This window comes from Mesoplodon densirostris, chromosome 11, assembly GCF_025265405.1.
Source record: "Mesoplodon densirostris isolate mMesDen1 chromosome 11, mMesDen1 primary haplotype, whole genome shotgun sequence".
In the NCBI taxonomy this organism is placed as follows: domain Eukaryota; kingdom Metazoa; phylum Chordata; class Mammalia; order Artiodactyla; family Ziphiidae; genus Mesoplodon; species Mesoplodon densirostris.
The window spans coordinates 24,586,723-24,605,437 of NC_082671.1; the positions used below are offsets into that span (position 1 = coordinate 24,586,723).

Here is an 18,715-nt window from a genome sequence, read left to right on the forward strand (position 1 = left end):
CTGTAACCCATGCTAATGGCACCTTGCGAGCAGCTCTGCGAGGGCCTAGATGTGCCCAGGGGCCATCCGAGTGCAGGGCAGGAGTGCCCTGGTGTCATAAATCCAGCTCCTTCACCCCGAAGCACATATCACATCACGCTAACTCGCAGGGCCTTGCGACGCCTCCTCCACGGTTATGTTTCCCCAGCCTCCAGCAAGAAATGTTTTTAGCCAAACAGGTCTGTGGAAGACATTGAAAACGTTCATTTTAGACTGACTTCTCTTAGGGGAGCATTCTTCTGACACATTATTGCTTTGAAGATGTGGGTGACATTTAGTGACAGCAGAGGTAACTGTATGCGATATCTGAGGAGTCACCCCCAAAGCGATTTTAGGAGAGGGGAAGCTCAGTTTTCCTCTTTAAAGGGCAGAGTACAGTAGGGGTAAAATCCTCAAAATAAAAAATAAAAACAGGACGCTTTTAAAATAAAGGCGGGCTGGGCAACATTTTCAGGGACACCTGTAACCGTCATGGCTGTAGAGTTTGAATGGAAATGTTCTTTTGGGTTTTCCCAATAGGTCCTATTACCTTGTGTAGATATCCACAGAGGTATTCATGTAGATCAGCAAAGGTGACTTCTCTCTCTCTGTACCGTTAAATGTCCAGAATGAACACAGGGTGAATAAAAATGATCTCTTCAGACAACTATTTTCAAATGTTTTTGCATCTTTCTTAGAAGAAATACACTGTCAACGCTAAGAGGCAAATGCTGCTTACCATAACCTATAATCACAGCTCTGCTTCATAGAAAAGTCAGCCTCTGCAGCTTTTAGATCTTGCTGAAACACTGTCCCTGTGGTTTTTGTGCAACTTTTACTTTGCTGTATAAAAGTGCACATTCTCCCACTGAGGAAACAGCATTCCTTGTGCTTGCTAGCGTGGGATCGTCTGTTAAAAGACAGCTAGAAGAACTAGGATAGTGGATGCTAGGAGGTCTGAGAGTAGCAGATTTGGATGTTATTGTTTTATGGCAGAATCAACTGGCATTGATTTATATCAAATGAAAAATTTACGAAGACCCAGTTCATTCTTCTCTCAGTGTCTGAAACATTACATTATAAATAGGAATACATTTCTTATATAAAGAATTGCCAGAACTTGGTAAACAATTTGATGTAAATGCCAAAGGAAAGGAGGGAATGAAAAGGAAATGACCAAGAGTTTGGACTGGAATAACAGGGAGAAAATTAACTAGTATTAATGAAATATGAAATACAAAAATGTAAGAGAAGACTCTCAGGAAAATTGGATGGATTTGTTGAGTCCAGGATATCCCTGGCACATCAAATTGGGAATATCCACAGACATTCAGATACTGAAGCTGGGGAGAGAGATTATTAGGCTCAGAGATTCTGATACCAGCTGCTTGAAAATGAGCAAAGCCATCATTTCGGGCTGAGCATACAGTGCGTGAGCTTGTCAAAAGATCCTGCAGAGGGAACCCAGGACAGAATCTTGGAGTGGAAGAAGAAGAGAAAACAGTGGTACAGCAAAGAAACTTTCAGATGACAGATCTAGGAGCATGTCATGTCAGGAAGCTAAAGGAGATGACAGTTTTGGAGGAGGTAGTCAGCAGTACCAAGTGCTGTAGCAAGACTGAGTATAATTTCATTACGAATTCAGATCAGTCAAGGAAAGAAGATGGTAATCCTATCCCACCTTTGAATCTCGAAGAAGTTGTAATTTGTAAGTTAATGAACTTGGTACACAATAGAGTAGGCTGTAGAGTAGAACATAGATTTGTGTTCCATTTTTAATATTTGCAGGGTGTTCTTTATAAGTCACTGGTTTATAGACCAAACAGAAGAAGAATTCTTAACAGTTGCTTAAACCAAGGAGGTTAACATCTAGTCATGTTCATTCCATATTTTAAAATTCACCAAGTTCGTATTCTGTTCTTGGAATAGCTGAAACAGAGAAGGAGACACCTGAGCACTTAGATCTGGCTGGTGTATCGTCTCAGCCAAAAGATTCACAGGGGAGCAGTCCCTTCCAGATATCGCCACCATCGCCGGATTCCAAAAAGAAATCTAGGGGTATCATGAGACTCTTTGGAAAGTAAGTAACAGAGCTTTGTCTTGTATGTGGCTCAAATGTCGGAATAAATGGAAAATTGGCTGAAAATAGTTACGGAATTGTAAGGCTTTTGTGATCCTTTTATGGATGGAGAGTGTGATTTGGGATTCATTAACTCATTGACTCTCAGTTAAAGTTTAAATCCAAATGTCTATTCTAACCATACGTAAGCATCAGTTTAAAATGTTCTGATTAAAGTCGAAGACTTCCTCAGGTCTAATGTGTTGTGTCTTCTTTTCAGACTTAGGAGAAGTCAATCGACTACATTTAACCCAGATGACATGTCTGAGCCTGAATTCAAAAGAGGAGGGACAAGAGCAACTGCAGGACCCCGACTGGGTTGGTCTCGAGATTTGGGACAATCTAACAGGTAAGAAGAGTCAAACGAATGGTCTTTTGCATCTCTACCCAAGCCTCAAGGTCTCGTGAGCACCTGTGGTGTTAGTATGGACCCTGGGTTAGACAGTCAAATCCATTGCTTACTGCTGTGCCTTGTGGAAGCCTCCATCATCTTTAGAGCAGTGCAATTCGGCTGTGGTTGGTGAAAAACTATACAGAAGATGAGGGCTCTGTGAGCTAGGTGAGGACCCAGAGCTAAAGTGTCAGCAGCATCTGTACTAGAATGGCTCTTGGACTTAAATTTTACATAGAAAACAAGTATTAGTGCTCTAAAGCATACCTCTGGAAAGATGGGATAGTGTAGTGGTTAAGAATAGGTTCTACAGACTTGTGGTTGCCAAGGGGGAGGGTAGGCGGGGGAGGGATGGATGGGGAGTTTGGGATTAGCAGATGCAAACCATTATATGTAGGATGGATAAACAACAAGGTCCTACTGTGTAGCACAGGGAACTATATTCAACAGCCTGTAATAAACCAGAATGGAAACGAATATGAAAAAGCAACATATATATATAGATATATATGTATACCTGAATTACTTTGCTGTACACTGGAAATTAACACAACACTGTGACTCAGCTGTACTTTACTTTAAAAAAAAAAAAGAATAGGTTCTAGAGACGGACTGCTTGGACCTGATTTCTGGCTTCACCGCTTCCTACAAGCTGAGTGACCTTGAGCAATTACTTCCATGCTCTGCGCCTCTGTTTCCCATAGTATGAATTAGTACTTACCCCAAAAGATGATTGTGACGATTAAATGAGTTAACGTGTGTTAAGTATCTGGCAAATAACAACTGTTCAGTAAACATTAGTAATTGATACAGTCTGTGAAAACACTTAAAAGGCATACATTCTATCCGAATTCTTCAATTTATCAGGACTGTGTAATGTTTTTATCTATTAAGACTCTAAGAACTTTTCCTGCACCCTTATCACAGTTTAGGGCTGGTTCGGAACTGCTATGTTGATTTGCTCAACATAAAAAAGGGTGGAGTTGGCAAATATATAGCACAATTCATTGATACTAAATCTTTTAAGATGATAATGGGCTAGAAACCTTTTACACATGGTCCTTCCCACCCAGGCAGAATGCTGGGCGCAAGTTTCATCAAGGAGGAAACTCTCTTTGGCCTTCTTCAAATACCAAACAGTCTCATTTGCCATATGTTCTCTTTGTACACAGTAGAGGACTTGCTTGTGCTGTTTAAAAAGAAAAATTTTGTTCATCGCCACATTTTTTTTCCAAACAGGAACACTACTTGTAAAAACAGTAAAAGAAACTAACACAATATTGTAAGTCAACTATACTTTGATAGAAAAAAATTAATTAAAAAAATAGTAAAAGAAAGCAGAAATTTGCTTTGATTGTACTTTCTCATACTCAGTGATGGCCTATTGCCCTCTTCTCATTGAATACCATCTGGAGAGAAACCGTAATGCTACTAAAGTTAATTCAAGTTAGACTTGAGTTTCTTTCAGTCTGGCCTAGTGTTTTCTGATTGTAAATTCAATCTTTAAACAACATTAGTTGAAAGTAGTATAATAACTTGAGCTGTTGGTTTAACTCAGTCTTCTTCTTTAAAACATGTTAAATCATGATGAATCTTTAGTGGTTTTGTTTGACATGAAGACTGTGGTCTTACAAGGGAGCTTTCATCTCCAGTATCACTTTCTCCACCAAATATGTACTAAAAATTAGGCTTCCCATAGTCAAATATGTATCACCAGGGAATCTCCATGTCTAGTGAATATGCAGTTGTTCAGCCCTGATGGTAACTTAGCAGATTGGCTTTTAATTGTTTGTCATGCAATTGTTCATTTTCCTGTAGTGACCTGGATATGCCAATTGTTCAGCCCTGATGGTAACTTAGTGGATTGGCTTTTATGTGTTTTTCATGCGATTGTTCATTTTCCTGTAGTGACTTGGATATGCCATTTGCCAAGTGGACCAAGGAACAGGTTTGCAATTGGCTTGTGGAACAGGGCTTGGGGTCCTACCTGAACTCTGGCAAGCGCTGGATTGCATCTGGCCAAACACTTTTGCAGGCTTCTCAACAAGATCTAGAGAAGGTGAATGCTTCTCTATTTTGTTTGCATAATGGAGAGAGAGAGAGAGAGAGAGGACTATGAATGTAGATTTGTTTTATATTCCAAAAAGGGGAGTGGGTAGAGCTAGTAAGTATTCTGGAAAAAGTTTGAGTTTCCTGCTTCATGTTTATTTTATCTCATGGACTTAAAGGGAGGACCTGGTCTTAATGATTCCTTATGAAACACTTAAGCCACTGGGCATTTTAATGAAAAAATAATTATATAGACATAATAAAGTTTCAGTTCATATTTCTCAAAACCATTCTGTGGCTTTGTCGTCGGTCCGTCTTCTCAGTGTAATATATGCAATTCAATTTCACTTTGCAAAAGGGAAAAAAAGAACCCTACACTTAATGTCCAGCTATTTAACATTTCTTCCCAATTATTTAACATTTAGTACAAAATAGGGGTAGAATTCCTGTTATGCATGCTACAGTTCCTATCTTGCAAAGGAAGGAGCCTAGTGGGGACTATCTAACGTACCACTAGAACAACTGCAGTGGTCTTTCCAGGGGCCTTTTGTTCAGCAACATTTTACAGCCTGGGTTAGTATTCTGATTTAATGTAATTATTGGGTCTTCAATGCTGGCTTGATTTTCGAGGAATTTGCATCCTTTGCCAGTGGCATCCAGCCCATGTTGACAGAGTTGTAATGCCAGTGTTTCTTTTTATTAATTCAGGAACTTGGAATCAAGCATTCACTTCATCGAAAGAAACTCCAGCTGGCACTGCAAGCCCTGGGATCCGAAGAAGAAACCAATCATGGAAAGCTGGATTTCAACTGGGTCACTAGTAAGAGGTTTTAAATTCATGGATGAGTGAATGAATGAATTTTATACACACACACACACACACACACACACACACACACACACATATAGCTGCTTTTTCTTTTTTGATGTTTTGTTTTTTGGTTTTTTTTTTAATAGATCTTTATTGGAGTATAATTGCTTCACAATACTGTGTTAGTTTCTGTTGCACAACAAAGCGAATCAGCCATATGCATATACCTGTCCCCATATCCCCTCCCTCTTGAGCCTCCCTCCCACCCCCTAGGTCATCGCAAAGCACCGAGCTGATCTCCCTGTGCTATGCTGCTGCTTCCAACCAGCCAACGATTTTACATTCGGTAGTGTGTATATGCCGATGCTACTCTCACTTCGCCCCAGCTTCCCCCTCCCACCCTATGTCCTCAAGTCCACTCTCTATGTCTACCTCTTTATTCCTGCCCTGCAACTAGGTTCATCAGTACCATTTTTTTTTTTTTAGATTCCATATATATGCATTAACATACGGTATTTGTTTTTCTCTTTCTGACTTACTTCACTCTGTATGACAGACTCTAGGTCCATCCACCTCACTACAAGTAACTCCATTTCGTTTCTTTTTATGACTGAGTAATATTCCATTGTATATATGTGCCACATCTTCTTTATCCATTCATCTGTGGATGAACATTTAGGTTGGTTCCATGTCCTGGCTATTGTAAATAGTGCTGCAGTGAACATTGTGGTACATGACTCTTTTGAATTATGGTTTTCTCTTTTTCTTCACAAGAATGGGTGTTCTGTGGCTCATTAATGACACTCAATTCTATCCTTAGGATGGTTGGATGATATTGGTCTCCCCCAGTACAAGACCCAGTTTGATGAAGGACGGGTAGATGGTCGAATGCTTCATTACATGACTGTTGTAAGTAACTCACTCCCAGGGTTTGGGGGGATAAAACTGTTTTTCTCTGAAAAACACAGAAATAAGGTAAGCAAAATACAGTGTTCTCACAGTGATTCCGCTGGAGTTTGAAGGAGTTGTTTTAACTTGAGGAGAGGGGCAGGCATATTTTTCTAAGTTGAAGTTGTAGGATTTGGTGATTGCAATAGCCTTGGGAAATTTTGAAATCCTGATTTAAGCTACGTGAAATCTAATTGAAACTAAGTTATCCAGAAAGTTGATTTTGTATATATTCAATAGCATAGACATTGAAGTGTACACTTTGAATGGGTGAAGTTTATGGTATGTGAATTATATGTCATAAAAATGTTGAAAATGAGAGAATGTAGAGTTTTGCAGCCCTGGCAGTTTCTAAGGGATATGTTCCTATAAGCAGTGACCACTCAAAAGGCTGGGACTTGTTATCCACTGGGGCTTTCTTTTCCCTTCCCTTCCACTTCTTTCTTTTTTTTTTTTTTTTTTTTTTTTTTGCGGTACGCGGGCCTCTTCCCAATGTGGCCTCTCCCGTTGCGGAGCACAGGCTCCGGACGCGCAGGCTTAGCGGCCATGGCTCACTGGCCTAGCCGCTCCGCGGCATGTGGGATCTTCCCAGACCGGGGCACGAACCCGTGTCCCCTGCATCGGCAGGCGGACTCTCAACCACCGTGCCACCAGGGAAGCCCTCCCTTCCACTTTTGAGCACTGTTTCCTGAAACCCCCAGCCCGTTTCACTTCAACCCAGTTCTGCTGGAGTTACTGGAGTAAAGCAGAGATAGGCCTCCACTCTCATTCCTTCATTACTGTTTCGTATTTTTACCCTCTGTCCAATGGGTAGAAGGACTTTTCCCTACTTTACGACAGTGGGGAGAGATGGGTCCCAGGAGAACTTGTTCTAGACTCCATGGTACTAGGAGTGTTGTGCCTAAGATGCTTTTATTTAAACGACCTTTTGTGGATTCAACTACCACAAGTATCTTTTTTTTTTTTTTTAGAAATTTATTTATTTATTTATTGGCTGCGTTGGGTCTTCGTTGCTGCACGTGGGCAACTCTTCATTGCAGTGCACAGGCTTCTCACTGTGGTGGCTTCTCTTGCTGTGGAGCAAGGGCTCTAGGCGCGCGGGCTTCAGTAGTTGTGGCACGTGGGCTCTAGAGCACAGGCTCAGTAGTTGTGGTGCATGGGCTTAGCTGCTCCGTGGCATGTGGGATCTTCCAGGACCAGGGCTCGAACCCATGTCCCCTGCATTGGCAGGAGGATTCTTAACCACTGCACCACCAGGGAAGTCCCCTACCACAAGTATCTTTTTAAAATAAGTTGAAAGCTTCAAACAGCTAACTTAACTTATTTAGGAATTTTTCAATATCAAAGAAATTTGGGGTTCAGCTCATTTTCTTCTCCTTCCCTGAACCCAAGTCTGAACCGTGGTGGGCACATGTAAACTGAAGGTAAATTAACACCAGCGTGTGGCATGTTGCATACTTACTGTGTGCCAGACACTCTTTCAAACACTTTACTCTTAATTAATACTCAGTTCTCAGCAGTCCTGGACTTAGCACTCTGCTATCCCCAGCTTTCAGATGAGGAAACAAAAGAATTGAGAAATTGGGTAACTTAACCAAGTTTCCACTGTTAGCAAGTAGTAGGAAGTCATAGAGCATTTGTGCCTGTTTGCCTGCCTATCTAGGTATGGGTATGTTCCTGTGGGAATGTGAGCAAATTGAGGCTGAAAATCACAAAAGGCAAATGTATAACCTTTGTGGCTATAAAAGAATAAATTACCTTAGAAAATTTGACCCTGGAAATCCTAAGTCACAGAAAGCTGTTTGAAATTGGTATCCTGGATTGGATCCTGGGTCAGAAAAAGGACCTAGTAGAAAAACTGGTGAAATCTGAATAAAACCTGAGTTTAATTGAATTTTATTATTGTCCGTGTTAATTTCTTAGTTTTGCTGAATATCGTGGTTATATAAGGTGTTAACATTAGAAGAAGCTGGGTGAAGGGTCTGTGGGACTCTGTACTATCTTTGGAAACTCTTCTGTAAATCTAAAATTACTTAAGAGATTTTAAAAATCCGCCCCCCCCCCCCAGGGCTTCCCTGGTGGCGCAGTTGTTGAGAGTCCGCCTGCCGAATCAGGGGACACGGGTTCGTGCCCCGGTCCGGGAAGATCCCACATGCCGCGGAGCGGCTGGGCCCGTGAGCCATGGCCGCTGAGCCTGCGCGTCCGGAGCCTGTGCTCCGCAACGGGAGAGGCCACAGCAGTGAGAGGCCCGTGTACCACCAAAAAAAAAAAAAAAAGCTTGGCTAAAATCCCCCCTCAAAAAAGCGTGTCTTGACTTAAAAGAAATCCCTACTTTTAAAATACCTTAAACTAAAATAATGAACATTTAATTTACATTGTAAACATTATGCATAACCCACGTGGAAATGTTTTGAATGGGTGTCTCAATCTTAGATTAAAATATGTTAAAATGCCCTCTCTAACTTATCCTCAGGCACTGTTTTTAAGACATTAATCTAGAAAAAAATTCAGGAAATAATTTTTCCTCAGTAAGTAGTCTTAAGGATTTAAACTGTTTTATAATTTTATTTTTAAAATATCTCTGTAATAGGTTAATTTTTTTCCTGTATAAGAAATGTGTTCTCGGTAAGGTGTGCCTAAAATGGATGTTTTCCTTGTTTATTTTCTAGGCGTGTTTGGAAGTAGGTTGGTGCTTATCTTGACACGGGCCCCCCACTCCCCCAAATCACCTTCTTCTAAAATAATTTGTTTTGGTGTGTTTGAAAAGTTCCCAGTAGCCACAGACTGGTGAAAGTTATTCCTTAAAGGAATCACTTGGTCATATATGTTGCTACATATAACTTCTTCATTTCTCTTCTCTCTTGCTTCTCACCAGAAGCTTTGCATTGATTAACATATAATTTTTCCAAAACCGTTCACAGCGTCTGCTAGATAAAGCACAATATTCTAGAACCAGAGATTTCTTGAGGCTGGGGAGATAGTATAATAGGAGCACTCTTCTGGTTTTCCCCCCAAACTGTGATGTGCCGTAGCTCAGAAAACCAGCTCTTGGTCATCGGTGAACATTGCTTGCTCTCAGTTATCTGCTTTATCAAATCAAATCAAAGCAGGTCACCTTTTGTAGTGGCCTAGCGAGTGCTTTTCAAACTGTGTTTTTCAGAGCTGTGCAGTCCCACAATCTTATCTCAGTGGAAGAGAGAGAAACAGATAGAAGTCAGCTTCAGTTGGGACATGAATTTTGGTTCCCTTTTATTGTATACTGGGGTCCTAGAGAAAATTTTGTTCAGCACAGGAAAAAGAGTTCTGTTACTACATAAAACCTTTGAAAATCCTGACAAGCCCTTGAGGCCTATTGTTAGAGGTGCACTTCTACTTTTAATTGAGTTTTCTGAGGTTTCCCTGAGAAGGTTCTCCTGCTCTAGGTCTGCTCAGTGAGCGCCTCTTTTTGTTTTGTTTTGCAGGATGACTTACTGTCTTTGAAGGTCATGAGTGTGCTCCATCATCTCAGTATCAAGAGGGCCATCCAGGTCCTGAGGATCAATAACTTTGAACCAAACTGTCTGCGGAGGCGACCCTCTGACGAGGTAGCATCTGAGGTTGAGGTTTACACAGCATACACATTCCGTGCATGTGACTGCCCGTGTGGAGACACTAAGACCCATTTCCTCTTGGAGCCTTCAGGGGAGGAAAGTGTCTGGTTCCCTCAGAGCCTCAAATCCAGCCTCATTTACTTCTTAGGCTTTGTCTTCCTATATTCCTTCCTTTCCCCCTGTGATGGTTCTACCTGTATAACAGAAGCCAAGGATTGTGTTTTAGTTTTCCTTCCTCCATTCTTGGGTCTATTTTATTTTCTTGCCTCCTGAAGCCCCGAAGTTAAGTATCACTGTAAAGACTACCTTTCCTAAAGCACTGCTTTATTAGTGTGCAAGAAACTTAAAACTCTGGGACACAGATTCCTTAAAAGAGAATTCAAACCAGCAAACACCTTTTTACCTTTTTCTCTATCAACATTTAGTGGGATGTAGAACAATTCCACTCCATGAGACAGGCTCCTCAGAATGAGCATGCAGGTTTAATATTTGGAACCCCATAGTCAGTGACTGAAGCTCTGGGTGGTGGTTTGTTCCCACAGAATAGCATCACCCCATCAGAGGTTCAGCAGTGGACCAATCATCGCGTGATGGAGTGGCTGCGCTCCGTGGACTTGGCGGAATATGCCCCCAATCTCAGAGGCAGTGGTGTCCATGGTGGGCTCATGGTAAAACTCTGTTTTCATTTAAAACCGACTTCTTATCACTGTGTTTCCATTAGTCTAATGAGTAGGCTATTACCTGTTGCTGGTCATGATCCTAAAGTCATCTAACTGAACTCTCCTGCAACATTTCGAGTGAATCTTTACTTTCAGAGTATTCTGTCCCATATTTTTTTTTTTTTTTTTTTCGGTACGTGGGCCTCTCACTATTGCGGCCTCTCCCATTGTGGAGCACAGGCTCTGGACGCACAGGCTCAGTGGCCATGGCTCACAGGCCCAGCCGCTCTGCAGCATGTGGGATCTTCCCAGACCGGGGCACGAACCCGTGTCCCCTGCATCGGCAGGCGGACTCTCAACCACTGCGCCACCAGGGAAGCCCTGTCCCATATATTTTATTTATATCATATAACTCTAGATTGGATCTAAACCCATTTCTCTTTTATTATCCTCTTTCATGTTGGATAACATGTGGCCACTGGCTCTCATATGATCATGTTTTAAAATCCCTGCAATGATACAGACTATATTTCTGCACGTTGATGTTGCATAAGGAGTTGGCTCCCAAAGGTACCACTTCAGAGAAGCAGAAGCCCCGACTTTGTAACGCCTGGATGTCAAGACCATCTCTACTTCTCACTAGCTTAGGCAAAACAAAGAAAAGATATTTAAATTGAAGATCAAAGTCCATGGTCTATCTCACTGGGCTGTTGAGAGGGCCACTGGAGATAACTAAATGAAAGAGCTTTGCAGATTATAAAGCACAATGCAGACATGTACGATATCTGGTGTCTTAAAGAATCTTACTTTTTCCTGTAGGTTCTAGAACCTCGTTTTAATGTGGAAACAATGGCTCAGTTACTGAACATCCCACCAAGCAAGACCCTGCTGCGAAGACACTTGGCCACTCATTTCAACCTTCTGATCGGTGCTGAGGCCCAACACCAGAAACGGGATGCCATGGAGTTACCAGATTATGTACTTTTAACAGCTACTGCCAAAGTGAAGGTTGGTTCAAGCTCCTACCATTTAATAGTTGCCTTTAGCAAAGGCTCAGTTTTGACTGTTAGCTGGCTATCCCATTTTCTGAGCTTTACTAAGTTTTGTGGATGGGTTGAAGGTAAATGCATCTTTAAGAGTAATTGGGAAAATGCATTTTTGAAGGTTTCCTTCTGGGGGGAATCTTTGCTCAAATCATTTATTTTATTAGAGTTAACAATATAAGGAACCTGATGTTGGCTTCTATAATGGATGTTTTGCCAATGCAGAAAGCCCATGACTTGGGCCCAGTATTGATTGCAGTTATCCTATGGATAAATCAAGCATAAGAGGAGGATTTCTTCTCATACTTATCGTTAACCAGACTTGCAAGCTAGGAAAAGATAATTAAGAAATGATCCACAGTAGACCAGCAGAGAATGGGTATCTCCAGATTTACCTGGATTCATGGATCATACCAAATTCAGATCACTTATTCTTCTTTAAATCACTCTTCCATGAGCTCTTCTGAGTCTGTTATCTCAACTAACAGAATGTAGAGGTAGGGTTGATTGATTCCTCCACAAATGTGGAGTGTGGCTCCTCCACAAACTTTTTTTTTTTTTTTAAACCACATTTACCTACCCGACACTTCCTCTTTAGCTCCCTTTCTCCCTTAAAAGATGTACCAGATTTAGGGGCTTCCCTGGTGGCGCAGTGGTTGAGAGTCCACCTGCCGATGCAGGGGACATGGGTTCGTGCCCCGGTCCGGGAAGATCCCACATGCTGCGGAGCGGCTGGGCCCGTGAGCCATGGCCGCTGAGCCTGCGCATCCGGAGCCTGTGCTCCGCAACGGGAGAGGCCACAACAGTGAGAGGCCCGCGTACCACAAAAAAAAAAAAAAAAAAAAGATGTACCAGGTTTGAAACCTCTGAGAGATTCTGTTCTATTTAAATTCTCAGCGTCAGCCTGATCACCATCTCCTTTTAACATATAGTCTCAGGGACTATCCAGTGAAAAGACGGAGTTTCTCTTCTCTCACTGGAAATTCTCTCTCCAGTAAAGTGGGTTTCTTTTCAGCAGTTACCAGTCCTGTTATGGAAGCATAACAGGCATACAGGATAATCATAGCCTTACCCAAAAAGAAAATACAGTAATGGCCATTTTCTTTTGCTGATCTTAGATTGGAAAACCTTGCAAAATTGAATTCAGCCCTGCGAAATCTCATTGCATTAAGGTCTGTCTATCAAAACTAAAGCTCTTGGCATATTTTGCTTTTCACAGTGACTACCCAGCTAGTTGGTATGAATAAGGAGGACAAGCTTAATCTTCTGAGAGTCATGATAAGGATCCTTTATCACATTTGGATGTCAGTCATATGCCTAGTATGCCTTTGTTTTTCTTATACCCACTTAATCATCCAATTGCTTTTCTCTGTGGTGTGAATAATTAAATTATACGTGTTATTGGTCCTTTGTCATATGAATTTTATCAAGTCCCTGGATGTTTCTGTTTGCTTTTCTTTTAAAGCCAAAGAAACTTACCTTCAGCAATTTTGGGAATCTGAGAAAGAAGAAACAGGAAGATGGGGAGGAATATGTTTGTCCAATGGAATTGGGACAGGCCTCAGGAGGTACATCTAAGAAAGGATTTAAGCCTGGTTTGGACATGCACCTGTATGATGAGGATGACTTGGACCGGTTAGAGCAGGTAAGCGTAACCCTATATACCTGTTTTAAAGTTCTTCCAGTATTGAAACACTAAATGAAAACTTTGGGCACTGTGTCTACTAATCAAAGACATTTTCCTTAAATGCCTACAAATAAAGATAATAATAAGATAAAAGCGAGCACTTAACAGATTGCTTACTACATCCCAGGCACTACCCTAAGCACGTAACATGTTAATGTTCAGGGTAATCCTAATACATGGGAAGTATTGTTATCCTCATTTTAGAGATAAGGAAACCGAGACACAGAATGGTTAAGTAACTTACACAAGATAGAAGAGCTGGCAGAATCACTGGGATTCTAACCTGCCCGGCTGGTTTCAAAGCCTGTGCTATTTACCTATGTTACACTGTCTTGGTATTAAGGAAATCTATGTATTAAAACAAGTCAGGGGGCTTCCCTGGTGGCGCAGTGGTTGAGAGTCTGCCTGCCAATGCAGGGGACACAGGTTCGTGCCCTGGTCCAGGAAGATCCCACATGCCGTGGAGCGGCTGGGCCTGTGCGTCCGGAGCCTGTGCTCCACAACGGGAGAGGCCACAACAGTGAGAGGCCTGCTTACCGCAAAAAAAAAAAAAAAAAAAACCAAGTCAGGAATGGACAGCACATACTCTTTAGCCTTTTCAGTATGAGGGCCTGCATCTGAATATTGCCTTCTAATTAACAGTCTGCTGGTGCCATTGTCACCATCAGAGCATTAGGGTACATGTGCCAGTAAAGTGTTTCTTCTCATCTTTAACATCCAGTTGCATTAGTGGGAGGAGATGCAACAGAAGTGTTCTGTTGCTCCTACCCCGTTCAGTACCACTTGCACTATTTCTTCTCAGATTTGTGTTCATTTTGCTGTACTTTCCTTGAAATTATTGCACATGAGTAGTCATGTCCTGGTATGTTCATTGCAGATGGAAGACTCAGAAGGGACAGTGAGACAGATAGGCGCATTCTCCGAGGGCATCAACAATCTAACCGTAAGTTGTAAAACGAATTTCAAATGTTCTTCTAGAAATAAGTTTGACAATGACCCCAAAGGACTGCATGTGTAGTGGAGAGCGGGTCGTGCAGAGCGCGTGGCCCTCGGTGTGTGTGACTCCCACCTCCTTGTCTTCCAGCACATGTTAAAGGAAGACGACATGTTTAAAGATTTTGCCGCCCGTTCCCCCAGCGCCAGCATCACCGATGAAGACTCCAACGTCTGACCGCAGCACCTGGATGAGCACGGGGAACCCTTCATCTTTGTTCCGCTTTATTTCTCAAACGGTCACAGTATCTACAGTAAGCAACAGATTGTTTATTGTTCATCGTTCCCACTTCTCATTTAGAAGTGGAAATGGAGAGGAGGGACTAGGTGCCGATTCTAAAGTTGCCACGACAAAGAAGACACTGGTGAATGAGAGTGTAATTGTTTTTCCTCTATTTAATGTAAAGAAAAAAATCTGTGATATATTCTATTTAAAGTGTTGCATTTCATATGAGTATTTTGCCCTAGTGTTTCCATCTACATTCACAGCGTGGAGGATTTGGGAAGCAGTAACCAGTGAGGGAATGATTTTTGACAGCACTGCAGCCCTTGAAGCAGGACGTTATGTGCTTTCAAAATCAACATGTGGAATTTCTTTAAGCGTTCAGTGTGCCCACTAAATGCCAGCCACACCTCCACCTGCCTCCACATATTGTCCCATTTTTATATATTTTTCTAAATATATGTATATACTTAGTACATAGAAAATAGAACTTTTATTTTGTGACATAAGGAAGATGGTAAAAAGATCACATTAAAAAAAAATACAGTGATCAAAATTTTTGTATACCAGCTGGTTCTTGGAGAGGTCATAAATGATCTGTCTTTCTCCAAAACTGAATTTAATGGTGTTGATCATGCAGACTAAATTAGCATATATGAAATACCCCTTCTTTGATGATACATCACAAAATTGTTGAATAGCTTTTTAAGAATTTCAACCTTAATTCTTGGATCCTCTTACCTCATAAGGGAGAACTTGAGGGACATTTAAATACTATTAACTTGAATGCATTCAGAAACTCCCCCAAATTTTGTAGAGATGATTTCTGAAGAAACAAACAAAACAAAGCCCTTTACAGTATTAAGCTTCTTATCTTCCTCTTTGCTAAATATATCATTACATCAAAATACTAACAGTCTTCCTAATGTTATTAATTGTACATTTCTCAGGCTATTAGTGAATGGGATTTTTTTTAAAAAGCTGAATACTTGTCTGAATATTTTGTCTCAATCAGAGTTCAGTAACTCAAAGGCTGCAAAATTAGTTTCATAATGGCTATATTGTGATGATAAAATGCAGTTCATGTTTTTCTGTAGCACAGGTCCCAGATATTCTTTATAAAGAAAATAGAAAGCTGCAACAGAAACTGTTATTATGTTTATTATTTTCTAGAGGCATTAGAAAGAATATTCTATTTTTTATTCAGTACTTCATCATGACTCATGATAGCCAATGGTGGTAAAGACAGGTTTTCACAAATTGGCATAGGGTGGGTAGTTCAGTATATGTCAGTGGACTTGCTTAATAAACTGTATTTGAATGTCAGTGGTATGATCTTTCAAGCTAACAAGCTACCAAGCTTTTCATCAAGGAACCTGTGATACTAAATTACTATTTATTCATAACTAAAATAGTTAAATGCTAATAATAATCTTTTGCTCCCTATCATTCATTATTTGGTAACTGTATTGGACTCTTACCGTATTTGTGTTTTATTTTAATGTGAATACGTGTCACCATTTGAAAAACAATTTGTTATTCAAACCTGGTTAAAAATACCAGGAGACTGTTATAGATGCCAAGTATTCTTTATTCAGGACAATGGAACATCACTGATGATATGTGATGTGGTTAAATTTTTTTGATGATATATATTTTATTTACAAAATATTATGCACTGCTGGTATTACCATATGAAAAGAAATAAAGTCAATTGATAATTGCCTCATATTTTTATCGTCTGTTACTTTCTTTTCCTTTGCTTGGAATAACCAGTAGCCTTTATTTCTGCTATAGAGAATAGTAACACCAACTCTTTACAGTTCACAAACTTCCATAAATTTGTTTGAGTAGGATTTATAGCATGTATCAACACACAGAAATTTGAGGCCTTTGCTTGAGAAACTTCTGTATGAAAGGAAACACAGGCAGCTGAGCTGGGGGATGAGGACTCATGGCAGAGGGATATCAGAAAAGCAAAGGGAAATGACTTGCCTACAGGTTTGGAGAAGTTAGTTGTAGAAGGAAGTGAGTTCTATATGTATGGTTCTTTAAGGAACTAAGTGCTATTTTTAATTAAACTAAAATTTGGGAAAAGGAAACATGTCTTGGAAGAGGTTACCAAATATTAAAAGTAGAGCGAATACAAGTAAAAGACAGATGGTTTTTTTTGTGAAAGTTAATATCTCTAACTTAATAAACCAGCAGGAATCTGTATGAGTACAACACACCCAGCTGACCAACAGGGAGACCTACATGTCTGTTTAGCTGTGTGTATATATCCTTCCCTGAAGAGTTAGAAAACTGGGACCATGTTAGCAGATGTGACTTCACTGCAAAACTCTTACTCTGAGAAAGGATAGTTCGCCTGTTTGATATGAGGAAGTAGTGCTGTGTGGGTGCAAGGAAAACGGGGCAAAAACCATCGCAGCAGTTGGCTCTAAAGGATGGCAAAGAGGTTCTCGGCATCTGTGAGGTGGTCAGTGGAGCTATAGTCCATGCAGTCCAGAAACTGAAGGAGTATCTTGGATTTGAAGACACGCTGAGCAATCTATGCCCAGCTCCAAACCCTCTCAGTGAGATCTTCTTAATCCACTTTGTCACTTTCTGCCATGAAAAAGGCATTGACAACTGGCTTACTACCACCAAGATGACCAAGCACCAAGCCTTCCTGTTCAGGGCGGGCTGGATTTGGACCTTTTGGGCATCCAATAAGCAAATAAGGCTCCAGCTGGCAGCACAGACTCTACAGATGTCTTCTCTTCCTCCCGTGGAATCTGAGCCTTGTGACCCCTCCAATCCAGAATCCAGGGCAGAGGGGTCTTTCAGCAATAGAAGTAGGTTTGATAAGCTGGAAGAATTCTGTAACTTGATAGGAGAGGATTGTCTGGGCCTGTTTATCATCTTTGGTGTGCCAGGAAAGCCTAAAGACATCCGACATACTGTTGTCCTGGACAGTACTGTTGTCCGGAACAGTATCAAACGTGAGACACTGAGGGGCCATTTGCCAGGACGGACGGCCGTGGCACAGTTCATCCTGGAAACTGAAGATTGTGTCTCCATCAGGGAACTGCTTGGAAACTGTCTGAGTAAGAAAGACGGGCTGAGAGAGGTGGGCAAGGTTTCTATTCGCATCCTCTGAACTGGCTATGTGAGATGAGACTGGCCTGTAAGATACAAAGGAAAAAAATATTTTATTTTAATAAGCAAGTTCATCCTCTTGCATCATCCCCTCATGGGATTTCTTTTTTCTCCTCTCCCCCGACCCCACATTGAATGAAAACCATCACCTGGGTCAAAACATCTTAGTATCATGATTATGGACAGAAAAAATCCTGCCTGTATTTCAGGGAAAATGTAACAATTTAGCTTTATCTTGTATTTATTATTCAACAATTAAAGTGGGAAGAGAGGATAATAAAGTCACCCTTAAAGTTCGATTTGAAAAACAAATTGTGTGTTTGATAGAGTAAGTCTAGCCTTTGAAAGTGTAAAGTGTGTTTTGAATTCTGTGGGTGGGAAGTGGGTAGAACAGGTTTAATTACATTTAGAAAACTGGTTTCGTTTCAGGACTCCTAAGCAAAACCTAGCCTGGCTCTCTTCCTCTCTACCCTGATCGCACCTCATCCCAAGCTGCTTCCTCTGCACAGAGAGCACCTTGGTGGGATCCCTGTGGGACTCAAGTGTTAGCTTTACCTATGATTTAAACACAGTGACCCATTTAACTAACCCTTGTAATAATGATTAACATCTGTTTAGCATTTGCAGTAAGGAAAATGTATTCACGTATAAAAAACATCTTTAGGGCTTCCCTGATGGCGCAGTGGTTGAGAATCTGCCTGCCAATGCAGGGGATATGGGTTCGAGCCCTGGTCTGGGAAGATCCCACATGCCGCGGAGCAACTGGGCCCGTGAGCCACAACTACTGAGCCTGCACGTCTGGAGCCTGTGCTCCACAACAAGAGAGGCCGCGATAGTGAGAGGCCCGTGCACCGTGATGAAGAGTGGCCCCCGCTTGCCACAACTAGAGAAATCCCTCGCACAGAAATGAAGACCCAACACAGCCAAAAATAAATAAATTTATTTTTTAAAAAAATCTTTACTTAAAAGCCTGGGTGGGATTATAACAGCACTGTAGGGAAGGAAACATAATTTTCCCTCTATGCTTCTAGAGGACAGAAGCA

General features: G+C 41.2%; 2 protein-coding genes across 11 annotated transcripts in view; both read left to right on the forward strand.

Moving 5' to 3' along the window:
- The window catches only part of PPFIBP1 (PPFIA binding protein 1), a 184,433-nt gene extending 168,180 nt beyond the window's left edge, over positions 1-16,253 (forward strand). For all 10 annotated transcript variants that reach the window (XM_060114029.1, XM_060114030.1, XM_060114028.1 and 7 more), the window contains 11 exons: positions 1,948-2,098; positions 2,358-2,486; positions 4,437-4,587; positions 5,286-5,397; positions 6,209-6,297; positions 9,798-9,920; positions 10,469-10,594; positions 11,405-11,593; positions 13,094-13,273; positions 14,193-14,258; positions 14,400-16,253. In XM_060114029.1, the coding sequence (XP_059970012.1) occupies positions 1,948-2,098; positions 2,358-2,486; positions 4,437-4,587; positions 5,286-5,397; positions 6,209-6,297; positions 9,798-9,920; positions 10,469-10,594; positions 11,405-11,593; positions 13,094-13,273; positions 14,193-14,258; positions 14,400-14,486 (1,403 nt within the window). In that variant the 3' untranslated portion in view covers positions 14,487-16,253. The remainder of the gene's footprint in view (positions 1-1,947; positions 2,099-2,357; positions 2,487-4,436; positions 4,588-5,285; positions 5,398-6,208; positions 6,298-9,797; positions 9,921-10,468; positions 10,595-11,404; positions 11,594-13,093; positions 13,274-14,192; positions 14,259-14,399) is intronic.
- Positions 15,755-17,673, forward strand: REP15 (RAB15 effector protein). Its single transcript, XM_060114158.1, has 2 exons — positions 15,755-15,801; positions 16,938-17,673. The coding sequence occupies exons 1-2, from the start codon at positions 15,755-15,757 to the stop codon at positions 17,671-17,673; spliced, it is 783 nt and encodes a 260-aa protein (XP_059970141.1).
- The last annotated feature ends 1,042 nt before the right edge of the window (positions 17,674-18,715 follow it).

Coding starts and splice junctions, on each gene's coding strand:
- REP15 (XM_060114158.1), top strand. CDS start 15,755: ATGATAGCCAATGGTGGTAAAGACAGGTTTTCACAAATTGGCATAGG. Junction 15,802..16,937: donor TTTTCACAAATTGGCATAGG/GTGGGTAGTTCA, acceptor TGTGGGTGCAAG/GAAAACGGGGCAAAAACCAT.